Source organism: Centroberyx gerrardi, chromosome 18 (assembly GCF_048128805.1).
Source record: "Centroberyx gerrardi isolate f3 chromosome 18, fCenGer3.hap1.cur.20231027, whole genome shotgun sequence".
NCBI classification, from domain to species: domain Eukaryota; kingdom Metazoa; phylum Chordata; class Actinopteri; order Beryciformes; family Berycidae; genus Centroberyx; species Centroberyx gerrardi.
In genome coordinates, this window is record NC_136014.1 from 8,624,622 (window position 1) to 8,638,613 (window position 13,992).

At 41.1% G+C, this 13,992-nt stretch overlaps 3 protein-coding genes across 4 annotated transcripts in view; 1 reads left to right on the forward strand and 2 right to left on the reverse strand.

Moving 5' to 3' along the window:
- ezrb (ezrin b) overlaps window positions 1-5,542 on the reverse strand; it is a 31,806-nt gene extending 26,264 nt beyond the window's left edge. The window contains exons 1-2 of one of the 2 annotated variants that reach the window (XM_078289696.1): window positions 5,438-5,542; window positions 4,107-4,216 (exon numbers count right to left, since the gene is read on the reverse strand). In XM_078289696.1, the coding sequence (XP_078145822.1) occupies window positions 4,107-4,118 (12 nt within the window). In that variant the 5' untranslated portion in view covers window positions 4,119-4,216; window positions 5,438-5,542. Of the gene's footprint in view, window positions 1-4,106; window positions 4,276-5,437 lie in introns of those variants that run through there. The other variant, XM_071919043.2, reaches the window with a different exon arrangement.
- The window catches only part of enpp1 (ectonucleotide pyrophosphatase/phosphodiesterase 1), a 200,770-nt gene that overhangs the window by 61,430 nt on the left and 125,348 nt on the right, over window positions 1-13,992 (forward strand). The window lies entirely within an intron of this gene.
- rsph3 (radial spoke head 3) lies at window positions 8,076-12,287 on the reverse strand. Its single transcript, XM_071919122.2, has 8 exons — window positions 12,053-12,287; window positions 10,955-11,042; window positions 10,723-10,864; window positions 10,507-10,652; window positions 9,419-9,622; window positions 9,012-9,174; window positions 8,829-8,915; window positions 8,076-8,254 (listed from the first exon to the last, which is right to left on the reverse strand). Exons 1-8 carry the CDS (start codon window positions 12,163-12,165, stop codon window positions 8,229-8,231), a joined length of 969 nt encoding a protein of 322 aa, XP_071775223.1. The 5' UTR covers window positions 12,166-12,287; the 3' UTR covers window positions 8,076-8,228.

Genomic DNA, 13,992 nt, shown 5'->3' on the forward strand with positions numbered 1-13,992 from the left:
AAGAAAACATGACACATATGCTAAAAATACACCAGGCAAGGACCCAGAGTTCCACAATGAGCAACTTTAGTCAGAGGAAAGTAAGGGCATTTATAAAGTCCAGCTTCACAAATCATTACGGTAATAACTGACTTAATAAAACTGACTACAGAAGCATCATTTCCCAAATGTAACCATCCTGCCATATGACACTGAGAGCCGTTGATGCTGAGGACTTTTACTTTTTCACTCTCTTGGAGAATGGTAAAACGGTTTGGGAACAACCAACTAACAATTTGACAGTTTGCATCACTAGCTCTATGGCAACCAAGGCACTGGGGTGGAAAAAGTGGATTAAAGAACTTTTCCTGGTAAAGACATCGTCATGCGAAAGCCAGAGAACAGCTTCATATAGTTTATCTTCTTAACCCTTCAACCTTTTCACTGGTGAGGTTAAGGAACTGGTCCGGGGCAAGTTAAAGGAATCAAGTGGTCCTCACCACAGTAGTTAAACTCTGAATGGGTTGCACTGCATTCCTCAGTGAAGACCATTCAATATTTAACCCTCTGCATAGTTTGCGTGGCTATACAAGACTCTTTTGCAATGGGTGTTGTCATGGGGACGGTGCTGAAATGCTCACAGAGCAATATAGCCATAAACCGCCGCGCTACCTGTTGAGCCCGGTGTAGCGGCTCTGTGGGGACGGAGGGAACAGGCCCAATCCTGCTTTGGGCTTTAAAAAGTGGTACATCTTATAAGTGGATTACCAAAACACACCCAGCCACAAGCTCTGTCAACAACAACTTAAACACAAGCAAGTGAAGCAAGGTGAAAAGAACTGTAACTACTTTTTTCATTGGTGGATGCATGACCCGAGGGCGTTCCATGCATGATTGATTTATTAATTATTCAAAGGAACAAACACTAACAATAGAACTGGACATAAAAAGGAAACACCCAAACATGTTGGTCATGGCCACGCCTTGTATGGTTTGCATCGTGGGCTGTGACCGCGAGGAAACAGGATTCTGGGAGAGCCAAGGAGCAATATCGTTTACTTCATGACAATGTGTCATTCAGACGAGTGAAACATGAGTCACACAGGGAACCGAGACGGGAGCCTTCACAGCTCCTCAAATCTGGACCCACTTCTCCCATTGGATGTCTTGTTTCTGCACCAACTTTCTTTCAACTTTCAATACTGTGTGTCTTTCACACATACAATATTGGCAAGTCTGATGAAATCATGACAGACACAAATGACTGGCCTTTAGATGCTACAAGTCTCTGAGCTGTGACCATGCAGGGTGTCTGGAGGTTTCAGCAAGTTTAAGACTTTTTAAGAGCTTATTTAGTGACAATTAGAATAAAATAGAAGACTAAATAGCACTTTGTCTTAAGACGAATTCTAAAACAATAAATATGTAACTTGAAAAAACAATGGAACAATCAGAATATACTGTGGGTCTGCTTGATCAGATAGATTTCCTACTAGTTCACTGTGAAAACACAGACTTTAGACACTTAAAAATGTTTAAAGTCTAATTTAAATGTACGTAAGACACTTTCACTACTTGAGTTTAGATAATCAATTTGAGACATATTAAAAAAAAAAAAAAAGTACCTGCAAGACTCCTTGTAAAGTCACTGACAGTCTCCCCACTAATCTAATTTCACACTGCTCTAGAAAGCCTATCAAGTCAGGAGAGCTGCCAAAATATTTACAGACCTCACCAAGGCTAAGAATAGAACTCTGCATTTTAGGGATTAATTTGAGAGTACAAAGCTTTTTGGTGAAAAAAAATATATAGCCTATCAAAGGAACAAGTTCATTAAAACAGACTTAGAGCCCTATTGCTATTCTTCATGCTATGATGCAAGCGCTGCATATTGAACAGTCAGTAAGCCCGAGGAAAGAAAAAACCAGGGCTTGATATCATGGAAAAGAAAACAGTCAGCCATTATCACTCAAAAAGGCCGAGTTTTGTGGCTACCAGAGGGGCAGCGCTGGACTGCTATCACACAGTAATGATGTCATTTCCACGGCGACGCTCATGACAACCCTGAGGTCACTATAAACAAACCAACAACACACTTTATGACACTGACCTACAGTAGGCTGTATTAGTGGTCGGCACAATACACTATACTGTTCAACAGCAAACCCCTTCAAACCACTTTGGCAGAGCATTCTGATTTTGCTTTAGTCTCTTGAGTAAAATATTTCCATGTTTAATTTTTTTCATTTAATCCAGTTTGAGTTTTAATAAAATTTTAGTCTGTAACATCTTTTAGTCTACTTTAGAAAAGATAGTGTTTCTATTGGGTTTTGAAGTGTGAAGAAATTTGTCGAAGGTGCTCCTTGGTTTGGGGTTCTGAGGAACAAATGGAAATAACGGCAGAGGAACTCCTTCTTTTTTACTACATTTTCACTCATATCCATTTCAGGCCAATTTCCATCAGATTTTTCCTCTGTAACGTCTACATGGGCTCTTATATGCCTACTAAAAGTTTCCAAACAGTGAAGTGAGGGAGGGACATGCACCGTGTGAGAGTGTATGTAAGAGCTGGGGTGGGGCAAAGGGAGGCGAGAGCGAGGTGGAGAATATGCAATTGTGCTCTGCCTCTGAAGGCAAAAAATATGTCCAAATATATTTTAAACACCAGTTCCATCAAATTCAATGTCTTTTGAGCCATGTTGTTTCTGGTGATAAAAAAGTAAAGTTACTTTAGCCAAGTCATATGATATTTGAAATTCATGGTGTCTAGTTTTCATCAAGGCACCAACGTGAATACAGTAACACTAGATTAAAAGGGGAACAACACCGCATTTTAGCTTGGAAATAAGTTCCTGTGCCTTAGGGAGGTCTGTATTCATCACAGTGTCCCATGGCTAGAAACAAGAGAGATTTCCCACCCCCTCGTTTATGGTGCACAGCAGTAGAGAGAATGAATTGGAAAAGATGGATTCTAGGGTGAAAGGTATATTTTATGGTCTGAAACTGATCACATTACTAAAATGTAAAGCTGGAGGTAAAACTTTAGACAAACATTGTATAAAACCACATCTTCATCAGTGGAGTGGTGCTGAACTGTACATTGCTATAACATCACAGATTACAGTCTCAGTTTTCTTGTTCTTATACTGGTTGGACAGCTGCAGGCCATAAGTAGAGCATGTGATTTGAGTGGTATTCCCCTTTAAGACTGGGACTACATGAGTTTCCTCTATGAATGATGGACACAAAAATCTATGACATAGGCTACATGATCAGTTAAAGTAAAAAATGAACAAGCGGCAAGTCAATACTGTTCTTCTTGTGATTCAATCTGGAAAAATTTGGCAACATTTGTCCCATTTTAGAGGAAGTTCAGCCACGAAGAGTGTATAAGAAGTTACACTTTGAATAGGCTATGTAATTAACTGGGCCTGTGGAAATGAGAGGTTCCACTGTGACTACTTCACTTGGGGAGTTTAGGAAACTAAAATAATCAAACCTACACCGATAGCATCACTGAAACAACATAGGCAATCTGTTTTCAGTTTCATGAAATCATTTGCGAGAAAGACATTTTCAAAAAGTACAAGGCCTGAGCAACAATAGCAAGGCCATTTGGTATAGTTAATGTAAATCTCTCTTTAAAAAAACAAAACAGTTAGCCTACTCTATTAAAATGACAAAGGCATTTCTGAACTCCAACAGCCCAACTTCTCCCTCAGACTTGGAACAGGCTTCAGCCCGTTTTGAATCAAAGGACTCTCTTTCACTCAGTTATTACCAATGATGCAGAATAAAAAGCTGGACATTTTCATAAAACTGTTCATTCAAGTTTTTTCCCTTGAAAGACTGTAGGCCTATTCTCATTGAATAGGCTACTGACATCAGTGTGATACCACCTACCACGAATTAGGCTACACTCTTAATTTCACATTATAAAGATTTATGTCAGGCTAAAAAGGTGGATAAACTCTACTCCTCTAATAAAATGGTGGGTAATCTGAATTTAAGTGGCTTTACCCTCTTCTACATCTCAGGTTTCAGTTTAAGCTCATGACTAATAGCCAAATAAAGCAGCGTGATATGTAGTAATTAGCAGAGTGAGTTGAATATAAACCAATACTTACCGCTTTGGGCATTTTTCTGTCCTTTTCCTGGCTCTGTGCGAGAAGCAGTAAAATGTGTTTCCAAAGTAGAGACCTGGGCTCCGTATAATTGAGGCTCTCTCTGTGCCTTCCTGAGGAGAGAGAAAGAGGAGAAACGAGTTTCACCCACTTCGGCGATACTTAAAGCACAGCGAGAGCACCACGGCACTCATGTAGGCGACAGTCATCATCATGAATCACCAAGCGGCGGCAAACTAGCAATTAGCCGGGAGAACGCAGGAAGTTAGCCTGTTTCGCCTTCAAAATAAAAGCGTCAATTTAGTGGGGAAAAAAATTTCATTAGACCTATATATCGGGGTGTATGGATATTTTACATAAGATAATTCTATTTAATTTATTATAGATTCCACCTTAAGTATATTTCCACTTTCTTACTTGAAAACTTACTACTTACTCTTACTACTTAAAATCTTTGCTACGTATGTTCATCAATAAGGGTTTTATTTTGACATTTTGTCCGGAAGTCCTACTTTGTATTCTGGCTAGCTTCACAATGGTGAATCACCCATGCACCGATATTAAATATGGAACTAAATGAGCCTCACCCAACAGCTATGATAAAGTTAGTCCCCACCCTTCTCTCCTCTGTTTTGCGAAGCCTTCATTTCAATCCAGACCTAAATTTAGTTTAACGGAAGCCGTTTATTCTAGGCTTGGTCTGTATCTCTTAAAAAAAAAAAAGTCGCCTTCAGAGCCAAATTATAAAGACCCATCAATGGTCACGGCTTCGGGAAAACGTCAGGATTCAGCCACTGTCTACATTGTCACTGTAGCCTGTACAACTGTTGTTACACTGTACGACAACGTTACTAAGTCATTTTCAAAATACATTTCCTCTGGCATAATAGATCATTTGAGCAAATTGAGCGCACACCCATAGTGACAGAAAAACCGTTTCGAGTCAAGCGAGTGAGAAATCCCACATTTTAGCTTTGAACGGCACCGAGCGACAGCAGACATGGATTTGTCTAAACCCAGTGTAAAACAAATCGTAAAACAATTAATGGATTTAACCTGGGGCCTTAAACTCGGGACACTGTGCTACCAATTCGCACTGCTGTAGCCTGTGAAATCTATTCCATACTGACTTTTAACACAACCGTCATCTTGGCTGCAGCCAGCCACATCCTCACTAATCCCACAGACACCTGTTGTGAGATTTGCCTCCTTTGTGGAGAGGCGCAGAAAGTGCGCGGAAAAGTGGGAAAAGTAGCTCGCGCGGCTTCGACCTCGTCGCGCTACAGGCTTCTTTCAGCACAATAAACGGGTGGACAACTTGTGCAAAGTCTTACCGGAGCTGATGTGATTTTATGATGAGATGATCGCACGGCGGTCTTGCAGCCGCAGATTTTCCCCTCCCTCTCTGTTCAGCCCGCAATATGGCGCTCATCCATCCCACTGTGGCGCCCGATCCTGTTCCTGCTATCGCCGGTAGGCTGGAGCAGTGGGTCCCAAACCTGGGGCCCGGGGACCTCCAGGGGACCATGAGGGGCTTCCAAAACGAGGAAATGTTTAATTTCACTCTCAATTCATTTAATAGCCTGTAGGTTGGCGCAATGAGAGAATGGATAAGAAGGATCATTTTGATTATAGGTTTGACTCTCCCCTCTTATAGTAACGTATAGGCAGTTTTACAGTTCTATACTAAGCCATAACTAGTACAGCAATTATCTCAGACTCCCTGCAGTGAAATCTTATCACATATCTGTAGTCTAGTGTTTATATTTGGAGGTGCTTGACATGAAAACACATTGGGAACCCCAGGATCAGCCCACTATGAGAAGAAGGGTTTAGGGGCCTGCTACTAATCCTGATATATAGAACACATAGAGAAGAGTGAGCAGAAGGCACTATAACATCGGGCCCACCTGGCTATTATTTCCAGCCCATTAGCCTTATGTGACATGTCTCCTGGTATGACTCTTATATATTACAGTTGTCTATTTAATGTAAATCTGTTGTAAGTCTGCCAGTGGTTTTGGCTTTATCCTTCCCCAGTTAAATGGCTGAAAGCCTAAATCTACTGTAGGCTATCTCTCTCTTTGTGTGTCCAAAAAAATGTAGTCTTATCCAGCCATCACTGTCATACACTGTAAATCACTAATACTTGGCTTATATTGACTGGGGTTGGTTAATTAATGATTATACTATATAATTTAAAGAGTTTATGATTAGTCACGCCTGTCTACTTGTTACTGTATTACTCAGAATAAAGGAATTTAAACCTGCAGGCCCTGTTAGGCTACACCTAAGTCACACGAGTGTATTTTCCATACTGTATTTTTAATTAGTGTGGCATAACTTTAATGTGCGAACAAAACTAGGGTGTCATCTGGTCGCACTTGCATCACAACAGACACTTTCTTCTTACACAGAGCTGCACTTGAGTTTCTATTCGGGGAAGTGCGCTGAATCCGCCCCGCAGAGCAGCCAGGAGCGGAACAAGAGGGGAGGCGTCACGCGTGAGCTGACCAATGGGCGGACAGGATTAAAATAGAGCCGTATATATCGGAGGTAAGACCTACTTTACTACAGTTTGCCCGTCGCATAAACCAAACGCGTGTCGTAGCCTACCACTCTCAAGGCATGGCCTAACTACCGGTAGATGGAAGCATCGTCATTATCATCATCATCATCATCATCATCATCATCATCATCATCATCATCATCATCATCATCCCCTTCCTTGACTTTAGTATTTAACTTTTACTTACTGTAGATGTAGACACTGACAGTCTGTTGAACATAATTTATTTATATATCTGGGGCAAAGGTGATGATTTTAAACTCAGACTAACTAACACAAAATGAAAACAATAAACACACAACATTTTAATAAATCTTCCAAGACACAGCACACTGAGTAAACCAGCTGAAAACACAAAGCCAGGCAACTACACAGCAATCAGCTAAAATAGCCTGTCTTTGTTCCCAGATGAGATTAATTAAGTGGAATAGAGAGTAAATTTGTCTGAACAATGCAAAGCATTCTTGGATTTCCCTATCAGGGCAACTGAATGAACTGTTTCCAGGCCAAAGCCGAATGCAAATAGAAAAAAAAACAGCAAGGCAATTTGAATGTTCCACTAAATAGTAGAAGTTTTTTGTCAGCTGTAAATCATCTGCTCTGCGACTGATATGACTTCCTTTAATTCACTCTATTTTAGGATTTCCCTGTTTGCTGTGGTTGGTGTTTGGCAAACTTGCTAAAGGGCAGGAACTTTCTTCTGATTAGATAGACAAATATATGCCTTGTTCAAAAGAAAAGGGCATTTTTATTTGCTGACACAAAAACAAACTACATGACTACTTCCTATACACCTATAGTAAAAAATACAAGTCTCTTCAACGGTGCAGAACCTTTAGGTGCCACAGAAATTCAAAAAGCGCCTTTATGAGCAACAGGGTTCCTCCTCTCCATCTTCAGGTGGAGAGGTTGTTTTTTGATTTGCAATGATTGTAACCGGGCACCACTATAAAGACATATTTAGTAGATGTAAATGCCACTTGGTGTTATAACTAAATGAGTGTGTTTTTTTTTTTAGAATAGCCCAGGACGTCTAACATGACTGCATCTCATATTATGACTATACAGTTGTGGTTTCAGAATAATAGCTGATTGATTAAACTATTAACTGAAGCAAAACTCTGAAATAATACACCATATGATGATAAAATGTAAGAGCCAGTTTCACTTGAGTAAAAAACTATTCATCTATTACCAGGTGAAATTGATTTTGAAAGACCTTTCAAACATTTCATTAATAGGAATGGTAATGCTGATTTAAAGATCAAAACAAGTGAAATGAGTTGTAATCATTAAACAGTCCTTATTATGTCAGTATTGGTAAGGTTCCTTGAAGAATTAATGTTTCTGTAAAGGTTCCTCAAAGAAAATCTTCATTTAACGTTGTACATAGTATTACTTTATCAAATAAACAATTCAAGGTAGCTTAGCCAGTGAAAAAAGTTTATTTTTTGGAGTATTCTCATGCCTCTGACCTGTTCAGAGTCAGTGGTACCTAATGTGTCTACATCTCATTTGTGTGTCGGCGGCTCCAGCTGTTTGAAGATCTCCAGCCTTTACTGAGTGACATCATGGATGAGCACTGAAACAGACGGACAGGATGGAGATGATTCACTGACTTTCTGCTCCGTATACAGTGTGTTTACATGACATTGAAAATGAATGATTGCTCTGCAACAATAGTGACCTCTGTAATGTTCAAATAGGACCTCTAGATGGCATTCCAACAATGTCTATGACCTGATAACCCCTGGAGGAGCAAGTGTGAAGTGCATCTTAGCTGTCAAGCAAAGACTCAGCAATGAGGAAGAGGTTATGTTTGTTTGTTTGTTAGCAAGATATCTCAAAAAGTTACTAATGGATTTTGGTGTTGATCCAGGTCTGGGATTCGCACCATTAGATGATTTTTGTTTTTTAGCCATAAGTATTGTGCTGCGTTCATGTGCTAGCGGGAAAGTCTGACACCTGAGACTTCCATTCACATGCTATTCTGTCGTAAAATCAAACCTGGAGGACAAACCATAAACAAACATGAACCGTTAAAGAGGCTGCAGCTTTGCAAGTGGGAGAATTGTTCAGCATTGGCGGAGGTTTACGCTCTACAGAGTGCCTTCTAGTTACTGAATTTTGAAAATGTTTCCGGTGTATCCCCTTACTGTCCAGCAGCTCTCTTGCTACATATCTCTTCTCCAGATTGTTGTTAACCTCAGCCATCAGCCAGGGGAAGAAGTTCGTCTCAATATCTGGAAATCAGAACCACGTATACCAAATGGTTAAACACTGAAATCAGAACTGTATCGAGTCTGAGTGGAAGCTGATGCAGGAAAGGAAGACTAGACCTTTCTCCACAGGGTCGTAAAAGTATCCGTGGGTCCTCAGCGTGGTGAAGACTGACGGCAGAAGGTCAGCCAGGTAGTTCTGGGTGTACGCCCGGGCAGCGATCTTCTCCGCAGTCTCCTTCTCTTGCTCCAGCACCTCCCTCTGCTGGGCAAGTCTGCGCTCCTGAGGTCAGAGGGAACAGGTTAACTACAAGCTTATCTTCCCACTGCAGTCTCCGTTCCTTCATAGGATTGATCAAGACTATTGGTTTTAAGGTGATTGAACTCATTAATCACTCTTCTCAAGCAATCAGACATGCCTTTCAATAGAGTTCATGCTCTCTCATGCAATTGGAATTTATTTTAACTCTTAATTAAAGTGGTTTTCCCCTTTAAGACCCCACAAATCCGCAGCTAAACGTCCATACTTTCTCTTCACGATGGCGTCTCTCCTGCTCCTCCAGCCGCTGCACCTCCACCAGCTGGGCGTTGCGGAGCTCCTCGAAGGCCCTCTGCTGGGCCCTCAGGCAGGCCAGCTCCTCCTCCTCCATCACCTCCAGCAGAGACTGCTCCACCGTCTTCCCCACCAGCACCTCCAACACCGGCTGCACCTCCCGGTCGAAGTCAAACAACTGCAGGGGACGTTAGTAAGGAGCGGGGTTTCATATTGTCATATTGATCAAACCTGGATCAAATAGATGTTTAAAGGGCTATACAATTAAACTTGACTCAACTTGACTTACAATTTACGCTGATTGGCCTAATCAGAGCAACATAATTGAAGGTCAAAATTTTAAACGTAATATCTCAGACACCACTGGTGCGACTTTGATGAAAGTTGGAGGGATGATGCATTTTAGCCCTGTGTTCTGGTGTTTAAAACATTACACTGGTTGGCCTGATGGAGGCGCTATAATTAAGGGTCAAAATTTCAAACTGAAACAAGCAAGTCCATACATTTCATCAATCATACTGGAGGCTGACATTCAAAACTGACCATTTCATCAATCAGCATTCAGTACCTCCTCATTGTTCACTGAGCAGTTAACAATATCGACTGCGAAACAAAACTGATCACCAGTCTTGAGTTTGTAAACTTGTGGCGATTGATTTACCTGAATTATTAGTCTAATTTAGTTATTCCAAATTGTAACCTTTAGTATTTTTTCCCCTTTATTTCCACATGAAGAGGAAAAAAGGGAATTGTTTCAAATGCTTATGCCATTGCATTAATTAATTCCTTTCTTCTTCAGTTGGTAATATTTCAATTATGTTGATTTGAAAGACTCTGCTAAGCTGTTTCTGCTGGCACGTTTCTGCTGCTGCTTCATGTATAAATTGAGTTACTGAGCAGGTTAATTGATCCTGTCCTCGAAGCAGGTTAAAACAAACACTAGCAATTATTTAAAAATAATATTTGACGCAGGTCTAATGATTATGTCCCCCCACCATGCAATTAGAGCTACGTCTATTTAGTGTACAAAGTGCAGGCCTGTCTACCCTTTAGGACACCTACCTCTCCCTCCTCTATCTGTGTGGCAACATCTTTGCCAGATTTGGCAGGTATGAAGAGCGGAGTCGCCGGTTTGTCCAGAAAAGCGTCAGTCTGGCATTCAACATTGGTGGCCTCTATCTGATCGCTCAGTTCCTCAAGATAAAGCTCTGAAAATAAACGTCAGTGAGTCACAGTTTCTGAACTCGTAATGACTTATAACCTGAAAAAATGCTTCACCCGTTTGTACGTCGATGTGCTTCCTGCCCTCGAGGGCCTCAGGAGTCCCGTGTCTGAACTGCTCCCTGGCCCGTCTGCGAGCCACGGCTCTCCTTCTGGCTTCCTGCTGTCTGTGTATCTCCGCAGGCTCTGGCTGAGCGGCCTGTCAGAGGCATTTGTAAGATATAGCAGTCAAGTACAAGGCAAACCTACCCAGGATCTGGAATAGTAAGCGAGGGTGTTGTATACTCACAGTCGGTATGATTTGCTGGGCGTAAGTGTTTCCCCTGACAACGCGCCGGTCATACATGATGTTTCCATAGGTGCTTTGTCCATCATTCCTGTATTGACAAGGAAAGACGAATAAAGAGTGCTATCATGCAGTCAATGCAGGAATAAGCAGGCAATAGCTTATAACCTATTTGCTGGCAGGATACTCAGAGACAGATAAGATAAGACAGAGCGTCAAACAAACCAACCACAACACATAGCTTCTTCCGTGCACATATACTGTATATTTACAACTCAGGATTTCTTCAGAAATGCTTCCAAGAACCTTGAGGTGCCGTGAAGATTCAAAAGGAGCCTGTAAGAACTTTAAGGTTCCTAATAGAAAACCTATCAGGGATATTAGACAATCTGTCAGGGTGCTTTCAAGAACTTAATTCAGATTTTAAAACTCCTGTCGTATAGAAGAACTAGCATGCTTTGCAAATCAATATTTTTCACTCTTACTATGTATGCTATTTATGCACTATATTATGCACATATGTTTTCATGCATATTTCAGACCCCATATTTCTTAATTTGGAATGCACATGGAGGTTCCTTCACATATCAATGGCAACACCTCAGTCACCAAAAAGGACAAACATTAGAGCAAAAAGGACAAACATTAGAGCCTCTATTTAAGTCCAGTGACAGGAGGTTGTTTCCAGCTGAAACATTTCTGCAACATCATTTTATAAGCAATCCATGATTCAGTTTTTACATTGTGTAAATAAAGTTTAGCCAAAACTCTCCTTAACGTCTTCATATTAGCCAAAACTCAGTTTAACCTACAGACAGTTTCTTCTTGTTGTATATTCCATCTGGAAGGTTAGGGAACAGCTGGGTTATGGCTGATATCAGCTGCACTTGAGTCATTCATCTAACGTTAGAATTTTTCTAGCATAGAGATGAAAGTTCTCACTTCCGAGCTGCCTTGAACGCACCTGCCCGGCCAGCCTCTAGAGCCACAGTACACCGAGCAACGCTGTTTATCAAGACATCAGCTACTATGGTCGGCCTATCTGGCACTTCTGCACATTGAAGCAACTTGTATACAATTGGAAAAGTATAACAAACTTACTGTTCTGAGTTCGGCTCCCTATATTTGGAGCGGTTCTGAACAGGCCTTGGACGACTTGAGAAAGTGTACGTGCCGTTTGGTGCCTCCTTTTGAGGCTGTAAAACGGATGTCATTCTTCAAATAAGCAACTGTATTCCTAATATCCAATGTCTGGTAGCACGCTAATGCGTTCACTATCAATTAAAACAAGTTAAGCTAGGCTAAACCCGGCAAGCTAGCTTCTTGACAACATGACAGAGAGGAGACTGAACACAAACGTTGATAAAGGTTTGTCATAGCAACCGTATCCAGGAACTTTGAGGTAACTGCCGTTACATCACTTCCTTTCTAAGAAGAAACACTTTAGATGTTGTGAAGTTTTTCAGATGATGATGATGATAATACTACTACTACTACTACTACTGCTGCTGCTAATATTAATAATAATAACAACAATAATAATAATAGTAATAGATAAACCATCAAATAAATAAATAAAGAGTTAAGACCTTCTTTAAGACCTTCACAACAGGAAAAAAAAATCATAACAGACTTCTGTATGAAAACGTTCCTTGCCACTGACATCAGCAATAATCTCAAATGGGCCTGAACTCCAGTCATGTCATTAAGTAAGGTGAGCCTCTACTTTCTCCAGCAGATCAATAAAATACAGGGTAAAACAGAAATTACTGGATCAGTCCATTGATCAGCAGTGCTCATCAGCTCATCAGCCATCTTGAACAAGGGAAAACTCATGCTCGCCTCCTATTCGTCGACTTCTCCTCCGCTTTTAATACCATACAACCCCATATCATGGCAGAGAAGCTCATATCCCATTTCACCTTAGACCTCTCCTTGGTGGGATGGATATTGGACTTCTTGACAAACAGACCCCAGAGAGTGAGAGTTAACGGAGTCCTGTCCGATGAGCGGCTTTCCTCCACTGGTTCTCCTCAGGGCTGTATTTTATCCCCCTTACTGTACATACTGTATACTGATAGCTGCAGGAGCCTGTATGAGAATAGGCATATTATAAAATACGCTGACGATTCTGTTGTTGTCAGTCTGCTTCAAAACGATGAGTCTGTGCACGGGAAGGTCTTAGATGATTTTATTGACTAATGTAAAGCTTCTTACCTAAAGATCAATGTAAGCAAAACGAAGGACATGCTGATTGATTTTAGGAAAAACCCACCCACTCCATCTCAGACTGCCATAGCAGACAACACAGTTGACATTGTTAGTGCCTACAAATACCTGGGCACAATCATCGACGACAAACTGCAATGGGAGGACAACACAAATGCCATCCACTCCAGAGCACAACAAAGAATGTTTTTACTGAGGAAGCTAAACTCTTTTAATGTGGACAAAACAGTTATGACTCTGTTTTATAGATCTTTTATTGAATCAATTTTAACTTTTGTCCTGATCTGCTGGTTTGGGAATCTTAAAGTGAGGAGCAAGACAAAGCTACAGAGAGTGGTGAACACCTGCTCTAAGATTACAGGGGTGTCCCAGCTGAGTCTCTCCGCTGTGTACAACAGACACCTGGTCAGAAAGGCCACCTCCATCCTGGCCGACCCATCCCACCCCTTGCACCAGGAGTTCCACCTTCTGCCCTCTAGGCGGAGGTACAGGGTCCCTAGGCTCAGGAGCTCCAGAGCTCAAGGCTCCTTCATTCCTAAGGCAATTGCTGCCATCAACCATCAATTATAGTCCACCTTTTATTGTTGCACTTTGCATATTCTAGTACTTGCACTTTTTTATACTCATTGCACTTTGCTAACTTGATGTTTGTTATTACTTGCTGTTTATAGTGTTTTTGTTGTTGTCGTATGTACAGTATGTTTCTCCCATGTTTTTTATGCTGCACCAGAATTGCCCTCCGGGGACAATAAAGATTTATTGAATTGAATTGAATCTGTTACAAGAGCATAACCCAGTAATCAATATAGAAA